This window comes from Callospermophilus lateralis, chromosome 4 (assembly GCF_048772815.1).
Source record: "Callospermophilus lateralis isolate mCalLat2 chromosome 4, mCalLat2.hap1, whole genome shotgun sequence".
In the NCBI taxonomy this organism is placed as follows: Eukaryota; Metazoa; Chordata; class Mammalia; order Rodentia; family Sciuridae; genus Callospermophilus; species Callospermophilus lateralis.
In genome coordinates this window covers 137,989,408-138,009,645 of record NC_135308.1, presented here as the reverse complement: position 1 = coordinate 138,009,645, position 20,238 = coordinate 137,989,408, and the positions used below count along the sequence as shown (strand labels likewise).

The 20,238-nt window shown below is 35.8% G+C and overlaps 1 protein-coding gene across 5 annotated transcripts in view; it reads left to right on the top strand.

Moving 5' to 3' along the window:
- Poc1b (POC1 centriolar protein B) overlaps positions 1-18,736 on the top strand; it is an 86,487-nt gene extending 67,751 nt beyond the window's left edge. For 4 of the 5 annotated variants that reach the window (XM_076854923.1, XM_076854925.1, XM_076854922.1 and 1 more), the window contains 2 exons: positions 14,371-14,589; positions 18,396-18,736. In XM_076854923.1, coding sequence (XP_076711038.1) covers positions 14,371-14,589; positions 18,396-18,500 — 324 coding nt within the window. In that variant the 3' untranslated portion in view covers positions 18,501-18,736. The remainder of the gene's footprint in view (positions 1-14,370; positions 14,590-18,395) is intronic. The other variant, XM_076854924.1, reaches the window with a different exon arrangement.
- The last annotated feature ends 1,502 nt before the right edge of the window (positions 18,737-20,238 follow it).

The window sequence follows — 20,238 nt, the reverse complement described above, 5'->3', positions numbered from 1 at the left end:
ATGGCAGCCAAGGGAGAAGGAATGGTAAAAGTCAACATGATTCAAAGTCCAGAGAAGTACTGAAAAACTCTTGTTGAATTTAGCCAAGATTATTAGTAACTTTTTGTTTGTTTGTTTGTTTCTGGCACAGTACTAGAGATTGAACTCAGGAGCATTCTACTTATGAGCTACATCCCCAGCTGTTTATTTTGTTTTGAGACAGGGACTCTTTAAGTTGTCCAAGCTTACTGTGAACATGTGATCCTCCTTCTTCAGCCTTGGGAATAGCTGGGATTATAGGCAAGTGTCCCCAGCATTAGCTATTGGTAATCTTAAAAAAAAAAAAAAAAAGAAAGAAAAAATTTTTTTTTTACTTTTTACTTTCAAGTGAACACAATATCTTTATTTTATTTCTATGTGGTGCTGAGGATAATTTTATCCTCATGCTTGTGCCTCTAGTGCCTCATGCTTGCTAAATGAGCACTCTACCACTGAGCTAAAACCCCTGCCCTATTGGTAACCTTTTGAAGGGAGAAGGGGTGAGCTAAGGAATCAGCTAGAATAAATAAATCCAATAATAGTGATATATGCTTAAATTGCTATGAGACTGATTAGTGGAGTAATTAAATAAGGAAAAGGTGTGATGTGTTTGGGGGTACATGCATGAGCCCTGGAGAATGAGGGTGAGGGACAGAAAACATCCCAGACCTCACTGATCTGGTACAAAAGCTGATTCTGTAAGAATTTGCCTGTAATGAGGGGAACAGAAAGCATTCAGAAAGGGCAAAGACAAAGAGAGGGGAATGAACGCAGAGAACTGTGGACATTTCCTGTTGGCCCCAGCACTCAGTGGAGTTAAGGAATAGCAAGAGATGAGACAGGAGAGAGAAGATGAAGATGAAACATGAATATCTTGAATGCCATTTGAAGGGGTTTGGATTCACCTTAAGAAAGTGAATTCACTTTTGGGAAAACCTGAGAAGGATTTTAAACCAGGAACATGACAAGGAAATTTGAATTTCTGAACAATTACTCTAGTGAAAAAGAAGGGTTTGAAGGAAGGAGACCAGAGAAGTAGAGAATTAGAATATTGTGGTAGTAATCTAGATACAAAGTAGTAAGTGCCTGATCTAGAGTATAACATAGGAAATGAAGAGGGATTGACTCATGAGATAATGAAGAGAAAGTTCATAAGTTGTTTTCTGATTATACATAGGAGAAGTAAGAGTCTAGAAGATGCCCCAAATTTGGGGCTGCTAGTACATAATGGCACAATTTGCTAACACAAAAGAGACAAGGTGAGCCGGGCATAGTGGCACACACCTATAATGCCAGCAGATTGGGAGGCTGAGGCAGGGGGATCACAAGTTCAAAGCCAACCTCAGCAACTTAACAAGACCCTGTCTGTAAATAAAATATATATTTTAAAAAGGCTAGGAATGTGGTTTAGTGGTTAAGCACCCCTGAGTTCAGTTTCAGGTACCCCAAAAAAAAGAAAGAAAGAAAGAGACAGAGAAAAAGACAAGGCTTGGATATGAGCTTCTAGTTGGACATTAGAGAGTTAAGAATCTTTATATGATCAGTCAGGCCATTGGGTCCCAAATGGTAACCCCTAAACTCCACAGTAAATAAGATGATTATGATAAACATTATTTGCATCTTATTTATCAGGAAGATCATTAGACGACTGCTTATTTGAATAATACTGATAACTTGGTAAATCGTGGGACTGAAATATGAAATAGAAAGAAATTCCTTATGTTTACCGGCTGTGCATAATGAACATGCTTTGGTTGTGTCGTGACTTCCTCGTTGAAACTTCCTGCTTACTCATCTGAGTTTGAGCATGAAGATAAATTGTCATAATTCTATAGCTTTCATGTTCGTATTCTTTCTGACTCCTGGCATCTGTGAAAAGTATTCTTTGAGGTTTATATTTAGTATTTAAATGTCATTTTTCCCTGAGCTGTTTTCCCCCATGGTAATTGTTAAGAAAATAGTCTTTTTTAAAAATAGCCAAAGTCATTATTTTTATTGTCTTTGGTTTCACCAACAAAATAAGAAAGGAAAAGAACACATCCTTTTACATACAAAAAGCTTTTGAGGCAGGAGAATCCCAAGTTCAAGGCCAACCTAAGCGACTTAGACATGGTCTCAAAATAGAATGTAAAGGTCTGGGCATGTAGTTTAGTAGGAGAATACTTGCATGGTATGTTTGAGGCCCTGTGTTCATTATCCAGTACCCCCACCCTTCCAAACATACACATAAAGTATGGAGGGAAAATTTCTCTCTATTAAGCAGCATAGTGTTATTATTTGATTTTCAGTTATATGATGATACTCTACTCATAAGCCATTTAAGAATTCTGTTTTTTTCTGGAGACTTTTATGCCATAGTTTGTCAACTGTGTCCTGTTATATGATCTTTAGTCTTTATCAAAGGATTAAACATTTGAGATAAAATTTATATATCTAACAGCTCAATGTTAGATTGACTTTCTTTGCGATTATCAGAAAATCATTTTTCATTCATTAAGATGACGGAACCAAAATTTCTATATAAATATTTGAATTTTGCCTGCTAAGTTTCTTTTTCCAAAGTGTTAAAAACATTTTTTTAGTTAGCTGCCTGGAAATTGAAATCATTTACTCTTTTTCAAATTACATTTGAAAAATGTCTGGGTTTTTTGTTGTTGTTGTTTGGGGTTTGTTAACAGCAGTTTTCATTTTAAACGTATACTTAGAATACTATTTATGACTCAGAATTTATTAAGTATAGTTCTTCTATTTCATTAAATTCCTATCTGCCTTTAAATCGCTTAGTATTTAATTCAAGAAACTAAATATATATATATATATATATATATATATATATATATATATATAGAGAGAGAGAGAGAGAGAGAGAGAGAGAGAGAGAGAGAGAGAGAGAGAGAGAGAGAGAGAATGTATTTAGACCTGCCAATGTGGTAGGTGTTTTGTAAATATACAGTGGAGAAATTTTAAATATGTGCTAAGGCACATGGAAGACTGATTTATTTGCACAAGGTACTGAGATTTTTTTTTTTTTTCCCAAGAAACAGCTCTCAAATCTCAAAGTGAAGATCCAAATGTGAAGTTTACTAATGCACTACTGAAGTTTAAATCTGTGGCACAATCATTGTAAACATGGGTTTTGTCTGTTTCCCAAAATTGATTTTTGCCTTCTGATCTGTAATTACTGGAAAACTATTCCCATTTTTGCCAAACTTAATTTCTGAGTTTTGGTACATAAGCCATTATTCAAATTTAAAATGACTCTAATTTCAATGCCAACAAAATTGGTCATAATCAAATTTCAAAGTAATAATAATAATTTGCCCCCCCTTTTAAAAAAAATATATATATATATGAAAGATTTTTAAAATGTGGAACCTAATAGATATAGAAACATCTTTAAAGCAAGAGTTTTATTTACTACATTGTGTAAACCTTATGTAGATACTTAGCATGTCATCAGCATGTCCGAAGTTATGGCTCTCAAGAGGTCAAAGTATTTTGACTTTCAGTGCAGGGGAAGGAGGACAAGATGTGATGATACTGATGTTGATGATGATGGGTAATGAAAGCCAGTTGTAGATTAAATCATTACCTACCTTCTGACAACAATCATGCAATGTAACCCAATATTTTTATCTCCATTTTACGAAAAGGAAACTGAAGCTTAGGTCAAGTAATGTGTCCAGGTCATACTCTTAATACACCAAAGAGAAAGGGTTTAAGCCAAGTCTGAGTGACTTGATATCCCATTTATACAACCTTCATATTATATAATGTCATAGATAATCATGCTATTTATACAGATAATCATAGCAGAAATGCAAGTAAGAATTAATATTTGCTTTAACAAGCAAAATTGAATTGTAATAGAGATTTGGAGGAGGGGTAAATTTCATCTATTTTATAAAGATGAAGAAAGACATCATTGTTTTATAGATATAAATTGAAGTCAACTAAGATAATATAAAGTGTGTATAATGAATCCACATAGAAAGCTTTGACTCTCTGGTTTTTAAATGACTTAATGAATAATAGACAGAAGAGTGACTCGATACCAAGCTGTGAATGCACTTTACTGTTATTCCATAACCACAGTTATCATTAATCCTGCTAGAATGTTCACATTATGCATGATGATGAACAGAACAATAAACAAATGTTATGTTTGTCCTCTAAAGGATGATCTATACAGCTTGCCAGCTTTTTGAATGTATCTTTGTTGGATAAATTTATGCCTTAAAGCTGCCTCTTTGTAGTATTAAAATAAGTACAAGAAGGAAGTTGAAGTCTTAAGCAAGCAAAGCATGATTTACTTTCTCCATATAATTTTTAAAAATTAAATCATGACCTTTAACACACAGCTCTCTTCTTTTGAACTTGGTACTTGAAGAGTTTTGAGGAACAGAAAATAGGACCTTTAAGAAAGACTAAGGAATAATATTAAAGAATAAGCAAGCATGGAAAATTATTTTCAAAAATGTATTCTAAGTAACACTTCTGATTGTGTGGTAAGTTTATGTCTCATAAAAATGAAGACAGGTGGATGGTGGAGAGAAAGAACATCCCCTCCCTCCTGTGATTGTCCTTTAGTACCTCTACCTCGTGCACATTCTACTCAAGGTAGGAAAATTCTGGGTTAATAGGGTAGTCTGGCTTGGGCAAGCTCTTAAGTGATCAGTTGGTTCTGTTTACGAGGCTAAAAGTTCAGGGGTCTGAAGTCATTCTTCAGTCAGAAAGCCTTTGCAATGAGCTGGGTTCAGTGTTGCTGCCTGTAATTCTAGCAACTCAGGAGATCGAGCAGGAGGATCATAAGTTTGAGGCCAGCCACAGCAAATTAGTGAAGCCCTAAGCAACTTAGTGAGATCCTGTCTCAAAATAAAAAGGACTGGGGATGTGGCTCAGTGTTTAAGTGTCTCTGAGTTCAGTCCCCGGGTATGAAAGGAAAAAATAAAAAAGCCTTTGCAGCAACACAGCACCCTTTTGAAATACAAATTTTGAGCCATGTGTGGTGGGACAAACCTGTAATCTCAGCTCAGGAGGCTGAGGATCTCAAGTTCGAGGTCAGCCTAGGCAACTTAGTGAGATTTTTGTCTCAAAATAAAAAGGGCTGGGAATATAGCTCAGTGGTAAAGTGCTCCTAGGTTCAATAACTAGTACAAAAAAAAAAAAAAAACTGACAGTTATGGAGGACATTCTTTGACTATTCACTTGGTTGACTTTCTAGCATAAAAAGCTAGTGATATAATGTTTGATTTTGCAGCACATATATTAAAATTGAGATATAGAAGATACCAGAGTGTCAGGATAACATGAAATTTATCAAGTAGTCAATGTTTTTGGAGTTATAGATAGGCTTGGCATCATAAAAGTGTTACTTCTTAGAAGTCTATAAATTTGAGAAAATACCAATAAGCATCCCAGTAATATGTTTAATGAAACTTAAAACTTAAAAAAAGTTAATTGTATAACTTACTTGACAAAGCAAAGACAACAACCAAAAAAAATGTCCAGGGTAGTTCTGAAGGTTGAAGACTTCTTAAGCTCCAGGTATGATATTGCAAAGAGAAAGTAAGAATCCATGACTGAAGGCATGTAACAGAACCACACAGGTGTGGACAGTCGATGTGTGGAAGGTGACTGCAGATCTGTAGAGAAAGACCAAATGCACTCTTCCTTGTTTGTTGCTGTGACAATCATCCATTTAAAAATAATAATAAATTAAAATTCTATTCTTTGCGGTACTTTTAACCAGAAACAAAAAATAAATACCTGATAGGTTAAAGCCTTAAATGTGAAAAGTAATACTTTAAAGTCTCAAAAAAAAAAAAAAAAAAAAAAAAAAAAGACAATGTGAATTCTGGGTATGCAAAAGTTTCTTTTAAAATAAATACAAATTACACAAATCATAAAGAAAATGTTTGATAAGTTTGGCTACATTAAAAACAAAACTTGTACTTTAAAAGCTCATAAATAACAGTGAAAACAAACCACAGAGGAGGGAATGTATCATACACATAAAGAACAAGTACCATTGTCCAGAATATATAGAGAACTCTCAAATTAGAAATAGAGAAATAGAGCAATTGAAACATGGGTGGGAGATTTAAGTAGGCAATTTACAGAATAATTACCAATATTCACATAAAATATGTTCAAGTTACTGGTAATCTAAGAAATGCACAATGAAATTCAAGCCATTAGGTGGGATTTTCTGCCCATAATTTTTGTAAAATTTGATGTGTAATACTCAATTATTTCTGACTTTGTAGATAAAAGTGACTTCTGCTAGTAGAAGGTTAATTCTAGTATTTGAGCAATAATCATAAAAACTATGATTTAGCTATTCCACACTGTTGAGGGCCACAGCCGAGTTGGGATGACGCATGGCATTTTTGCCAGAAGTAGTGGTTGAGAGGTGATGCCAGCAAGCCATTAAGATGATGACTTTTGAGTTCTCACAGAGTTCCCGTTGAGTTCCGGTTGAGCTCTCGCGGGGATTCCAGAAGAGTTCTCGTTGGTTGGGGAAGTGCCGGAGGGGGATTTCTGGTTGGTGGTTCCTGGAGGAGCCACGTGGCATTTGGGAGAGTTCCCAGGGAGCGTGTGTGGAATGTGCTGGTGGAGTTCAGAAATAAAGTTTGTTCCTGCTTCAGTGGCTCGTGATTTGTGCCCAGCCAGACTGCGGCACCACACTAGCAAGAAGTCTTATACCAAGACATTTACAAAAGTGCTCACTATAGCAGTCATTGTTAATTAACAGTAGAAGGGATAGTTTGTGGAATATTTAGAAGAATACTATTTTGGAAATATAATAAGTAAACTAGAATCCCATGCATCACCATGGGATAAATCTAACAATGTCAATTAAAAGAAAATACCAAAGGTTCTACTATAATATGATTTTATGTAAAGTTTTAATGAAAGCAAAATCAGCTCCTTAGGTGTAGACTCAAAAAGACATTCAGTTGAATTTCCTGATCTGATGTTTGTGTTTTTCTCACAATATCCCTGACAAGTGACCACCCCTGGGCTATTAGAATCATCCATGATGGGAAACTCACTTTGAATAGAAGGGTCAAGACCACTCTTAGGTAGGCTCATCTGCCTTTTGTCTGTTTTGTTCTCTACTTACAGAATGAAAGAGAATCTAGAAATGTTGATTGTAAACAAAACTGATATATTCTAATTAGTTTATTAAAGATATATCTGAAATTCAAATCACTGGTTGTCTTTACAAGTGAAATGCTTTCTTTTGCCTTCACATTTGTTGGAAAAATCATTGTGTTTTTCCACCAGAAGCCATCAAATATGCTATTAACAGTCAAAAATCATGAAGTGATTTGTAGTTAGGTAATAGATGCATGCATTGCTCTGTCATTGTGCTCCAAGCCATTAAGGATAGGAATTTCTAGCAGAGAGTAGCATTGGCTTTACCTTGGGTTTATACTTCTCTCCAAATACTATGTTATTAATATTTTTTTTGGTATGTGGATGGCTCAGCTCATGCAGGACAGTCAATTGAATTCAGTTCAACAAATGTTGTGAACTGAACTGTCTCATATACTATGCTAGACACCTGAGAACTAAGATGATAAAGTTATGACTCTGTCCCTCAAAAGGGGTTCACAATCTGCTTGGAAATACCAACATGTAGACACACATACAGCAAGAAGTGACAAACGTTTTACTCATGGCATGAACAAAGTGAAGTGGCACCAGTGATTAATTCTGACTTACTGGTCCAGACAGTGGGTGGGTGGGAAGGTTAGAAGGAAGAGAGGAGAAAAAGGAATAAATATATAATGGGTGAATTTTGAGAATACAGAGAAGTAATTGAGTACCACAATATGTTGAATGTTCCTTTGCTAATTACATAAGTAATAATAGTTTGGACTGCAAATCTTCATTGCATCCCAGTCATCAATTGTCTGTTTTGCTTGCTCAGCAGTGACAGAGATGTGGCAGGTGCTGGAAAGGAATCTAGCTCTGCTCTATCTTGGTTCTCTCCCACAGTAGAGAATCCTTTAAGGGAAGGCAAGATATCACACTCACAGGTACAACTGGTAGGTGCTCCCTGTGAAGTAGGTGCTCAGTGAATGTGTACTCAAAAAGAGAAAAAAAAATGAATACTAGTAACTTTAAAATAGAACCGACTCATTTGCTGGAATTCTGTCAGCTCAAAGTGTTAAACACCAGTAACTTTTTTATGAGTGTAGTGATATCACTATAGTATAGTGATATAGTGGCATAATTTTATTAGAATAGTGAAACTTCCCCAAGTCATGCCTCTCACTCTTCCCCTGTACAAACAATGCAAAGGCAGAGTTAGTTGGTGGGAAAGAATCTGCTTACATGCAGGTCCCAGTACCTTTGAGAGACAGAAAGGCAAATATGTCGGCTGACTGATACTGTCAGTTGGAGATCTGGTACTGGTTTTCTCAGCCTTTACCATTCTCTATCTTTTGTTCATCTCCATAAGTCATTTGATAGCAATGTATTTGCTGGCTGATCCCAAACAAGAAGTTTATTATTTAGGCTGTTAGAGCTCTTTTATCGTTTAGACAGTCTATGGTCTTAAGTCATTTGCCCCCATTTTCATTTTTCCCTTTCTTCACTAACCACCTTGACTACAAACCACCAGAGATTAAAGATTGATTTGTTAATTAGATTGAGTCCGTTTCCCACAAAGGGCTGGAGCTATGATTTCAGTATGACCCATGATATTTGTGGCCATGCGTGTATGTACTTAGGTATATTGTGATATGTGTTAAAAAAGTAAATGAAACTCTTTGGTTATAGAGAATTTGGTTTTCATCTGTGAGAACAGTGATAAAATCTGCATGTAAAAGACATTCAAGTTTCTTTTAAGTACTAGACATGATACTAGCTCCAAGGGATACAGTAGTGAGAGTAGTAGACATGGTACATCCTACTGTAAAAGACAGTAAACAAGGAACAGATATATAAATATAAACTCTGATCGGTTACTGAGGAAACCATCAGGATGCCCAGCTAGCAAACAGAAAGTCCAGCTTTATTAGAGTAGACAAGATGACTTTTCTGAAAATGTGAAAATTATGTGAAATATGGAGGCTGCAAAGGGCTCAGCCACGCTAGGGTAGCAGAGATGTTCATTGCAGACAGAGTAGAAGCAAGGAAGAAAGAAAAGTTTGTTCTTTCAGCAGAAATTATTTACTCTGGGGTGAGAACGTGTGTGCATGGGCAACCATATATTGTCACCAGTGAATGAGGTTCTTTCCCAGGATCAGGAATGCAGGACATGATCATGAGAGAGGAATTCCTGGTGAGTCCTTTGTGTTTCTATACTTACCTTTACATTACTATTGCTTTCATCCCAGTCTTTGCTGCCAGCCCAGGGGCTGAGGGCCCATGTACATAAACATAAGGGGCGTATGTCTCTTCCCAGATCCACTGTTCAAGGTATGAATAGATGATAGGTCATAGATGCTTGTGAGTACAGATAATGAATAGCATTAAAAGTCCTCTACAGTAACTTGTTCTTGCATCTGTGACTACCAGGTTTTCTTCTAGACATTTTCAGTACAGTTTTAACTTTTCTTTGTCATATGAAGTTGAGTAGTTCAAAATGATAATAATGGGATTGTTTAAAGGGTATGGAATTCATTCATAACCTTAAAGTCATTCTCTCTCGGGTATTTTAGATTCATAGTCTAATAAACATTGTCAAGCATATCCCAGCGATGGAAAATTTAGGAGAACAGAGCACAGCTCTTTCAAGACTAAAATAGATTTTCAAGACAAATGTAACTGGGCTTGATGGCTCAGGTTTGTAATCCCAGCAACTTGAGAAGCTAAGGAAGGAGGATCACAAGTTCGAGCCCAACCAGCCTCAGCAATTTACCAAAGACCTAAAGCAACTTAGTGAAACCCTTTCTCAAAATAAAAAATAAAAATAACTGGGGATATAGCTCAGTGGTAAAGTATCCCTGGGATTTAATCCTCAGTACCAAAAAGTAATTAATTAATTAAAATAAAATATAGAAGCTCATAAATCTTTGTGGGAGAAAATTAAGCAAGTTCCCAAGTAACTGATGGCTCTAGAGCATAAGCTTCAGGAAATGGGGTCTTGCATAATGTTATCCACTGTGGGCTCCTCCCGCTATAATCGTGCCTGGAAGAGAAATATTTGTTGAGTGAACAAGTGAAGAAGACCCTGAAGAGAAACCCTTAGCCAACTGGGAGTACAAAAATGTGTTTTATAGATATTTTTTTAAAAATTTGAATGAAGAATAATGGTTTGGGGCCAAGGGTGTAGCTCAGTGGTAGAGTACTTGTTACGCATGTACAGGGCCCTGGGTTCAATCTCCAATGTAGTAATAATAATAATAGAATAGTAGATTTTTAATTTTTCATTATTTTAAACAAATGATAAATTATAAGACTATGACAAAGGGAAGTTTGAAGGTTATTATCTTCCTAAAAAGTGGTAGGGAGGATCATGGAAAACAGTGGCTTTGTTCCCAAAGTCCCAGTGTATAATGTACTTTAGCATCTCTTAGATTTGTAATTGGTTATGTTTCATCCAAAGTTTGTACCTGTGAAGCCTTGGACAAGCTAGTTATCGTCAGTATCTGTTTCCTAATTTGTAAAATGGGAATAGTAATCTGGAGGTCCAAAGGAATTCAGCTTTGCTAGGACAGTAGAGAAGGCCAACCTACCTGGCAGGATTACTGTGAGGACCAGATCAGTTAATATGTGCAAAGCATTTACAACAATGCAGAGCATACAGTAAGCTTTAGATGTCAATCACTGTCATTAGAAGTGTTCTGCATGTCTGAAACAACCTCTTTTGGGAACCCCATATCCCAAAGGATAGCCAGACACTTAAAATATATTTTTGAAAATTCAGTGTGTTATATATTTGGATTTTTTTTAATGAGATAATTTGTATGCTATAAAATTCACCCTTTTAAAGTTTACAAATCAATGGTTTTTGGTATATTCACAAAGTTGTGCTCCCTTCACCACTATCTAATTTTAGACTATTTTGTCACCGCCAAAGAGAATTTTAGAACATTTTCATCACCTCCATACCCATTACCAAGCTCTCCCCATTCTCTCTCCCCATCAGCCCCTGGCTACCACTAATCTTAGTCTGTCTTCATATATTTGTCTATTTTGACATTTTACGTAAATGGAATTCTACTAAATGTGGCTTTTTGTTTTCAAGATTAATCCTGCTGTAACATGTATTAGTACTTCATTTATTTTTGTGGGCAAATAATAATCCATAGTAAGGATCTTATTTATGTATTCATTATCATAGCATTTGGAGCATGGGGGTTGTTTACATTTTCTTAGATATTATGAACAATGCTGCTATACATGCATATACAAGTTTTGTGGGGATGTATGTTTTTACTGCTCTTGGATATATACCTAAGAGCAGAATTGCTAGATAATATGGTAATTCTGTGTTTTAACATTTTGAAGAACTTTTTTCAACTGCTTCCCTAAGTCCCCCCAGCAATCTATGAATGGTCCAATTTCTCTACATTCTCACTAACACGTGTTTTTGCCTTTTTAATTTTAGTCATCCTCTTAGGCATGAAATGGTATCTCATTGTAGTGTGTGTGTGTGTGTGTGTGTGTGGTACAGGACTTTGTGCATGTGAGGCAAGCACTCTACCAACTGAGCTATATCCCCAGCCCTCATTGTAGTTTTGATTTGCATTTCCATTATGGCTAATGATATTGGTCATATTCTTAGGTGTTTATTGGTCATTTGTAAATCTTCTTTGGAGAAATGTCTATTCTGATCTTTTGCCCTTTTTAAATTAGGTTATATGCTTTTTGTCATTGAGTTGTAAGAGTTCTTTATATGTCTGCATGGGAGTCCTTTATCAAATATATGATTTGTAAATAATTTCATTCTGTGGGTTTTTTTTTTTTTTTAAAATCTTAATGGTAGCTTTTTAATCACATGAATTTTTAAAATTTTGATAAAGTCCAATTAATTTTTTCTTTTATCATTTGTGCTTTGGTATTGTAAATAAGAAGCCCTTGTCTAGTCTAACGTCAGGAAAATCACCTCTTACGTTTTCTTCCAAAAGTTTTATAGTTTTCGCTCCTTTGTTTAAGTTTATTTTAAGCCTATTTTAAGTTAATTTAGTATATGATCTGAGGTAGGAACTAAATTCACTTTTTTGAAGGTGAATATCCACTTTTCCTGCACTGTTTGTTAAAAAGGCTATTCTTTCCCCCATTAAACTGTTTTGGCAACCTTGTTAAAAATCAGTTGAACATAAACTAATGGGCTTATTTCTGGACTCTGGATTTTGTTCTGTTGATCTATATGTCTTTCTTTATATCAGTGTCATGCTGTTATTTATTTAGCCAGTGCCAAGGATGAAATCCAAGACCTCACACATTCTAGGCAAGTTCTCTATACAGAGCTACATCCCCAGCTCCACATTGTCTTAATTACTATAATTTTGTAGTAAGTTTTGCAATTTGTAATTATAAGTCAGACACCTTTTTTCTTCAGTGTTATTTTTGCTGGTCAGTGTTCTTTGCATTTCCATATGAATTTTAGGATTAGCTTAATTTTTATGTTTTGATCAATGAACATAGGGTATAAAATGTATTTCCATTTAATTGGAGCTTTAATTTCTTTAAGCGATGGTTTGCAATTTTTCTTTTTTTATTATTAGTTGTTCAAAACATTACATAGCTCTTGACACATCATATTTCATACATTTGATTCAAGTGGGTTATGAACTCCCATTTTTTCCCTGTATACAGATTGCAGAATCACATCAGTTACACATCCATGTTTTTACATACTGCCATACTAGGGTATGTTGTATTCTGCTGTCTTTCCTATCCTCTACTATCCCCCCTGAAGGCTTGCAATTTTAAGTGTACAAGTCTTACACTTCTTTTACTAAATTTATTCCTAAGTATTTTACTTTTTGCCAGTATTATAGATGGAATTATTTTTGTAATTTTATGTTTAGATTGTTCATTGCCATATGGTTGAAAAACTTTTTTTTGCTATTTTTTATTTTATTGAGTAATATATGCATGACATGAAAGTTACCATTTTTTTTTAGTGTACAATTCACTGGCAGTAAACACATTCATAACTTCACAATGTTGTGTAACCATCATCCAGAACCTTTTATCATTCCAAACAGAAATTATGTACAATGAAGCAATACTTTTCAGTATCCTTTCCCCAGCTCCTAGAAACCTACACCCTATTTCCCATCTCTATCAATCTCCCCATTTCAGATACCTCATAAGTGGAATTATACAATGTCTGTCCTTTGTGTCTGGCTTATTCCTCTTAGAATAATGTTGTCAATGTTTATCCATGTTGTAGTGTATATCAGAATTCCATTCATTTTTCTATGGCAGAATAATGTTCTAAGTTACATTTCCTTATACATTTATCTGTTGCTGGATAATGTGGGTTGATTTTATCTGGAGGTTAGTGTGAGTAAGGCTGCTGTACATAAAGGAGTACAGTGTCCATTGAGTCTCTATTCTCAGTTCTTTGGGGTATATGCTTAGGAATGAAATTGCTGGATCCTTTGGTAATTCTGTGAATAATTTTTTAAGGAACTGCCAAACTATTTTCCATAGCAACTTCAGCATTTAACATTCTACCAGCAATGAATGAGAGTTTCAACTTCAGCTTCTCCAAATCTTTACCAATGCTTGCTTGCTTACTTTGTTTTTTTCCTAGATGTGAATGGTTTTTTTTTTTACTTATTTGTATTTTTAATATCTTATTTATTTCACAGGGATTGAATCCAGAAATAAACCCATTCGTTTATGATCAATTAATTGAACCCAGGGGCACTCTACCAGTGAGCCATTTTTGTTTTTTTATTTTTAGGCAGGGTCTTACTAAATTGCCTAGGCTGGCTTCAAACTTGCAATCCTCCTGCCTCAGCCTCCTGAGTATCTGGGGTTATAGGTATTTACCACAGCGCCCAGCTGAATGTTTTTAAATTAAGAATTAAACAGCATCCACCAATCTTTTTTTCTCCCACTGTGGTACTGGAGATTGAACCGAGGGACTCATGCTGGCAAGCACTCTACTACTGAGCTGCATCCCAAGTTTGCAGCAGTTTTTTTTTTTTTTTTTTTTTTTAATGGCATAACACTTGATCTTTCAGACAGACATATGTACGATGTCTTTCAATGACAAGGAAAGATGTGATATTTCTGTTCACTGTTAGGATAAATTATTAAACCTAAACTTGGAAATTTTAGAGGAAGAATATTTAAAACTTTTGTATACAGATATCATTTTAAAGTTTGGAAAACATAACTCTTCCTATCTTTTCTATGACATTAAAGATAACGGAAAATAGTGGTCGAAATCTGCCAGACAAGGGTGAAGATATCTGTGGATATTTCTTGAACCCTTCCTTAATGTCAGCAGACTGTTCAGCAATAGCTGTGAAAAATAAAACAGAAGAATTTAGTGACTTTCCCTCCGAGAGCCAAAGAAGCATACCGCTTGCTGTGACAGACGCTTTAGAACACATCATGGAACAGCTCAATGTCTTGACACAGGTGGGTTGGCATGCTTTGCCTCAGAGGTAAGATACAACAAGCAATCCTGGTCAGAGCAGATTGCAAAACCAATGGAATAGCAGATCCGGAGGCTGAGGCAGGAAGATCACGAGTTTAAAGCCAGCCTCAATAACATCAAGATGCTAAGCAACTCAGGGATATCCTGTCTCTAAATAAATACAAAAGAGAGCTGGGGATGTGGCTCAGTGGTTGAGTGCCCCCAAGTTCAATGCCTGCTACCCACCTCCCGCAAAAAAAAAAAAAAAAAAAAAATGTAACAGGAGGAAATTTTTACTAGCAAGCATACCCAAGGTGGCAATCATGTAACAAGTAAGATCATGTGGAGAAGCTCAGAGATCATGTGCATGAATGCATGTGTGTGTGCAAACACATACACACATGTATACATAAACATACTGAGGCCAGAAAAGCAGTATGTGTTATTAAGAACAATAACACTACTTCAGGCTATGAGCCTATGAGTGTGTTTGGTTTTAGGCAGTAATCTTTTGCCCTTAGAATTTGTGATGCAGTTTGTTCACGTTGAGCCACTCATAAAGAAATATTTAGGGCCATAAGAAAAATGAATTGGAACAAACATTTATGGGTAATATGAAATATTGCCAGTTTACAGTTTTTCACTCTGAAAACATTCTGTCTGTCCCATGGGGCAGTCTCTCATTCCAAAGCTACTTATTTGAATACAGTTTTTCTTTCCAGGGTGTTAGCTTTGCATTCCCATTTTGGAATCTTAACCATTATTTTCAGGCGAATTCATCTTTACAGAAAAGGAATACAGAGGGCCTTAAATGATGTACCAAAGTCTTTCAACCCTTTATCAAGAACCATAGATGTGATATAAGGAGAACCTAATGGATATTCCAGAGGTTTCCTACAGCTCTGCTAATACCATGTTTCTTTTGGAGAAGGCTTCTGTTGTTCCTCCTTGATATGTACAATATCTGTTACAATATTTGTCAGAGTGGACATTGTCCCAAGTTATAAGAGAGACTAAAGTATGAACTAGAGAGATGTCAATTAGAGAGATGTTCAGAATAAGTATTTCAAGTTGAAATAACTCTTTCATAGAAATTACCTAAGTCTGTTCTCAAATCTGGCCAAGCATTCTGTTACTGGGGCTGCTATCATAGGTCTTACCTCCAGACTGGAATGGGACCCTGGCATCAGTCATATAAGCACCCGATATGATTCTCTCTTACAGCCAATGTGTAGAACCACTAATTAAATGAGTATTTCAGTCCTGTGTATACCATCTCAGGGGCTTTGAAATTAAGAAGCCTCAGAGGTAAGATACACCAAGTAGGTTCAGAGTCCTGACAGACTCTGGGAAAGAGTCATGTGAAAACTTAGGAGTCATTGTAGGATTTGCTCAATGAAAATCACATTATGAATGTAATTCACTCCACTATTTTCATGTATGTAAGAAATAAATAAAAAAAGAAAAAAAAAGTTCTGACAAAACTATCCATTTTGAAGTGTCAAAAAAATCATATTAAAATCACCCATTTTCATTTCATAATATTAGGAAAGAGGTGACTTTCTCTGTATTTATCAGACATTTCTTTCCTTTCAAAAGCCATTGCCCTCTCAGCTTTGTTGCAAATTTAGTTATAATTGGTTTGTTTCCCACATTACCATGACTTCCCTATCTAAACTATCATCAGTGTCAGATGAGCATTAGGATCTCTCCAAAATGAATCTTTCCATTCCCATTTCATGACCCATTTCTCCTTTTACTTGATTCAAAGTTAAATGAATCATTTTAAGCATTATAAAATTTCTCTATGATTTTTAATTTTGAAGGACTTTATTCCTTATACATATGAAAGAAATTAAAAGTAGATGGCACATTTGCAAAAGGGCAACAGTGAATTTGTGGGCAAGTAGCAAGTAAAATAAATATCCTTTAGGGCTGGGGATATAGCTCAACAGTAGAGCATTTGCTTAGCATGTGCAAGGACCTGAGTTTCCCAGCACTACAAAATAAATAAGCAAACAAACAAACAAATAAGCTTTGATTCACTTTAATTACAGGTGACTTAACACCACCTAAGGTTCAGGGTGTTTATAACTGAACTGTAATTAGAAATAAATAAAAATGAAATTATATGTTATATAGCAGATAGAGTTTACCAATGTTAAAAGATGTCAATAGCCTGCATAAAGTATCTGGCAAATTGTTAGCACATAGTACACACTCAAGAAATAGGAGAAAGTATTATCAGCATCATTATTTTTAGTTAGTTGCCACCTGTTCTGTGGAATATGAAAGCAAAAGATTTAAATATTGATATACTGATTATCTTCAAAATATGATTAGAAATCAACTTTTTCCATGAAATTTGTTGACTAAAATAACCAAGCATTTATCCTGCTTTTCCTATGTGAGCTCTACCACTCAGTAACCAATTAGCAGATGATGAAACTGACTCTTATTATAAATTATTTATAATTTTTTTTCTTGCCATATTAGGGATTGAGCCTGGTAGCGTTCTACCTCTGAGCTACATCCTCAGAACTTTTATATTTTTTATTTTGAGATAGGGCTCACTAAGTTGCCCAGGCTAATAAACTTTTAAGTGATAGAATTACAGTATTACCATTTACATTCCCCACAAATTAATAGATCTAGGCATTGAATTGTTACTATAGCATTACTGAAAGGGAAACAACCAAACATTTTTAACATGTCCTCTAAAAAAAGAATAAACTACCACACAAAGTCTTAGCAAGAAATCTACCCAGATCAAGCCTTAGGATCCAGCTGCCGATTTTTAGAATATACAGAGGATGGAAGAACAGGCTGAACACACAGTCCCTAAAATCCAGACTTGGTGGAAACTCCACACGTTAGAGTGTACGAGCTTGTCAGCAAACTGTCAAGAAAAGAAAGGGAGAAAGTGGGCACCTGCCGATTGAAAGTCATGTATCAGATCTTAAAAAGGAGAAATCACACTGTCTAGAAGTGTGTATCAGGGAAATAAAACCATAAGGAAATGCATAACAGTGATTATGAAGGTCAAGGGTAGTGGCTGTTACAGAGGGAGGGGAGGGGTGGTGATTGTAGGAGGCTCACGGAAGGCACTCTGGGGTAGCTGGCAAAGTTCTAGTTATTGAGTAATAGCTATGAGGGCATTGTTTAATATGCATTCATTTAGTGATACATGTGTTTTATGTGGTTTCCTGAATAGTCTGTTTTAGCTTCTAAGGAAGTTTTTTTGTATTAAAAAAAAAAGATTGAAAATAGTCAATATCACAAAGAAATTAGATGTCCTAAGTGTAACCTACACATGTATGTCTGTTCTAAATGGAACATATGCATCATTCCCCAGAGGAGGAGGGATAGCCAAGGCCCAGGTCCTGCATGCCCAGCACTTGCCTACCCAATGCACACATGTGTCTTTACTCAATGCTTCCAGCCACGCTGTGAGCTTCTGTTGTAATGTGTGAGGGACTGATGGCAATCATGGTACTTTCAAAGTCTTCCCGTTGTCCATCTCTCTGGGGTGTGATGGGATGATGCATCATGGATTGGATCATGACAGAATGATGCGAGATGATGTTTGAAAAGCACCTACCTGGACCAGGCATGTCACTGCACCCCCACCATTCCCCATGCTACTATGTAGCCCATGACTCCACTTGGAATGCTGCATGGGGCCTCCTCCCTGGCTTTGAGGCTTCAGAAAAGGATTTCCTGTGCAGAGGTCATCACCGTCCTCCTATCTCCAGGGTACCCTCCAGGTTACCGTTGGGCATTGATTATTCTGTCCTCCCTTTTGTAGACAGTTTCCATTTTGGAGCAGCGACTGACTTTGACAGAGGATAAGCTGAAGAACTGCCTTGAAAATCAACACAAGCTTATCAGTGTCGTCCAACAGAAAAGCTGAATAGGAATGTGTGAGCAAGGCACAATCAGCGGACGCGTCCTCAGGAAGGCCGTGCAGGGTGCTCGGCACAACACACCATGCACTGATTATCATGGCATTCTTCAAAGGGTGAGCAACAGAACAAAAGGCAAAAAGGCATATTTAAGGACTAATTTAAACACACAAATCAATGTCAAGGACTAATTTAAATCACTACTAGTTATGATTGCAGTAATAAAGTGGAAGCATCCAAGTGACTTTGTATTTTCCCACATGTTATTTTAAATGTCAGTTTTCATTTATAGTACAAATCCTGCCAGGAAAATAACCAAATCTCTGAATTTCATTGCTAAATCATTTCAGATTGACCATGTTCAGGCAACTCCTTAAAGTAATGAATGTATTTCTTTAGTGAACATACTTGAGGTGAAATGATTCACTTGCCTCTAAAACAGTGTCCTAAATGGAGAGAATGAATTATTGATCTGACTTGCATTTCTTTCAGTTAAAAAGAAGAATCCTCAATGTCTTGAAAAGATGATCTAATAAAAATTCCCAGGCCACAGAATTTCCACAGCAAGAATATACTTATTTTTGTTAGCAATAGCACATATATGACATACACAGTAGTGGGTTTTTATTTGATGTATGATGGACATTGTATTTCATTTGGCCAACCTAAGGAAAATGAAGAGTTAAAGCACCTATCACAGGTAAATGCAATGATTGGTTTGGATTGTACTGAACCTATGGTCATGATTCACAAAGATCATGTTAGTGTGATTTCAACATACTAATAGCCAAAGATGCAACAGCTGTATTTAAAAGTATAGACACATATAGCAAGTGAATAATAAGTCCTTTTTTATATAAAAAAAAATTTGCATCATTATCTATTTTTTAATGAATTGTGATTTGAAATAAAATGAAAATGAGTCAGGCATTCTAAAAGATCTTGAGTACCATTTAAGAATCCTGTTTTATCTTAACCAAAATGGAAATTAAAATGAAAAAAAGCAGGCAAATCGATTGTAGCTGGCTTTTCTGTTAACCTGCATTAAGAGCTAAGGTGGGAGAAGGCAGATCACATGTGTAAGATCTATAAGATGGGGGAAATGCTATCTGGGTTTTGGGAAGGAAGAAAAAATAAAGCCCCATTTATGTGCGAGCCTATTTTTAGAAGCTTTCCTCAATCATACCTATGAGCAGGTTTTATTTTTTACCATTTCATTGTGTGTTGTGCCTTTTGATCCTCTAGACATTCTCAAGAGCTTACAAAGACCAAGTGACATTGTATTTTTATAACTTTATCGAGAAGACTAAGGAATGAAATGTCATACAATTTTTGTTTATTCTTTTTTATGCTTCAAATAATAAAGATGTTTTTTCTAAAAAAAGATCATTCATTTTTTTTCTTAATATTTAAAACCCAGAAGTAACGAGTTTGCTGATCATATAGCCCACTCAGGCTTCAGTGAACACAATAATCTGTGGGAGAGCTTGTCCACACCATTTCCTGGGCCTTACCTTGAGTTTATGACCTACCAGGTCGGAGGCCCCTTCACTCACATCTCTAACAAGCTCATCTGTGGTGCTGCTGCTCTTGGGCCGAGGTCCACACTGTAGGAATCACAGGATTATTAATTATTTAAAGAATCTTTAGCCACTTCTTACCACATACTTTTACAGTCATCACAGAACTTTATAATCATGATACAAATGAAAATACCTGAAACTTTTTCAAGAGGGTCATTGTATA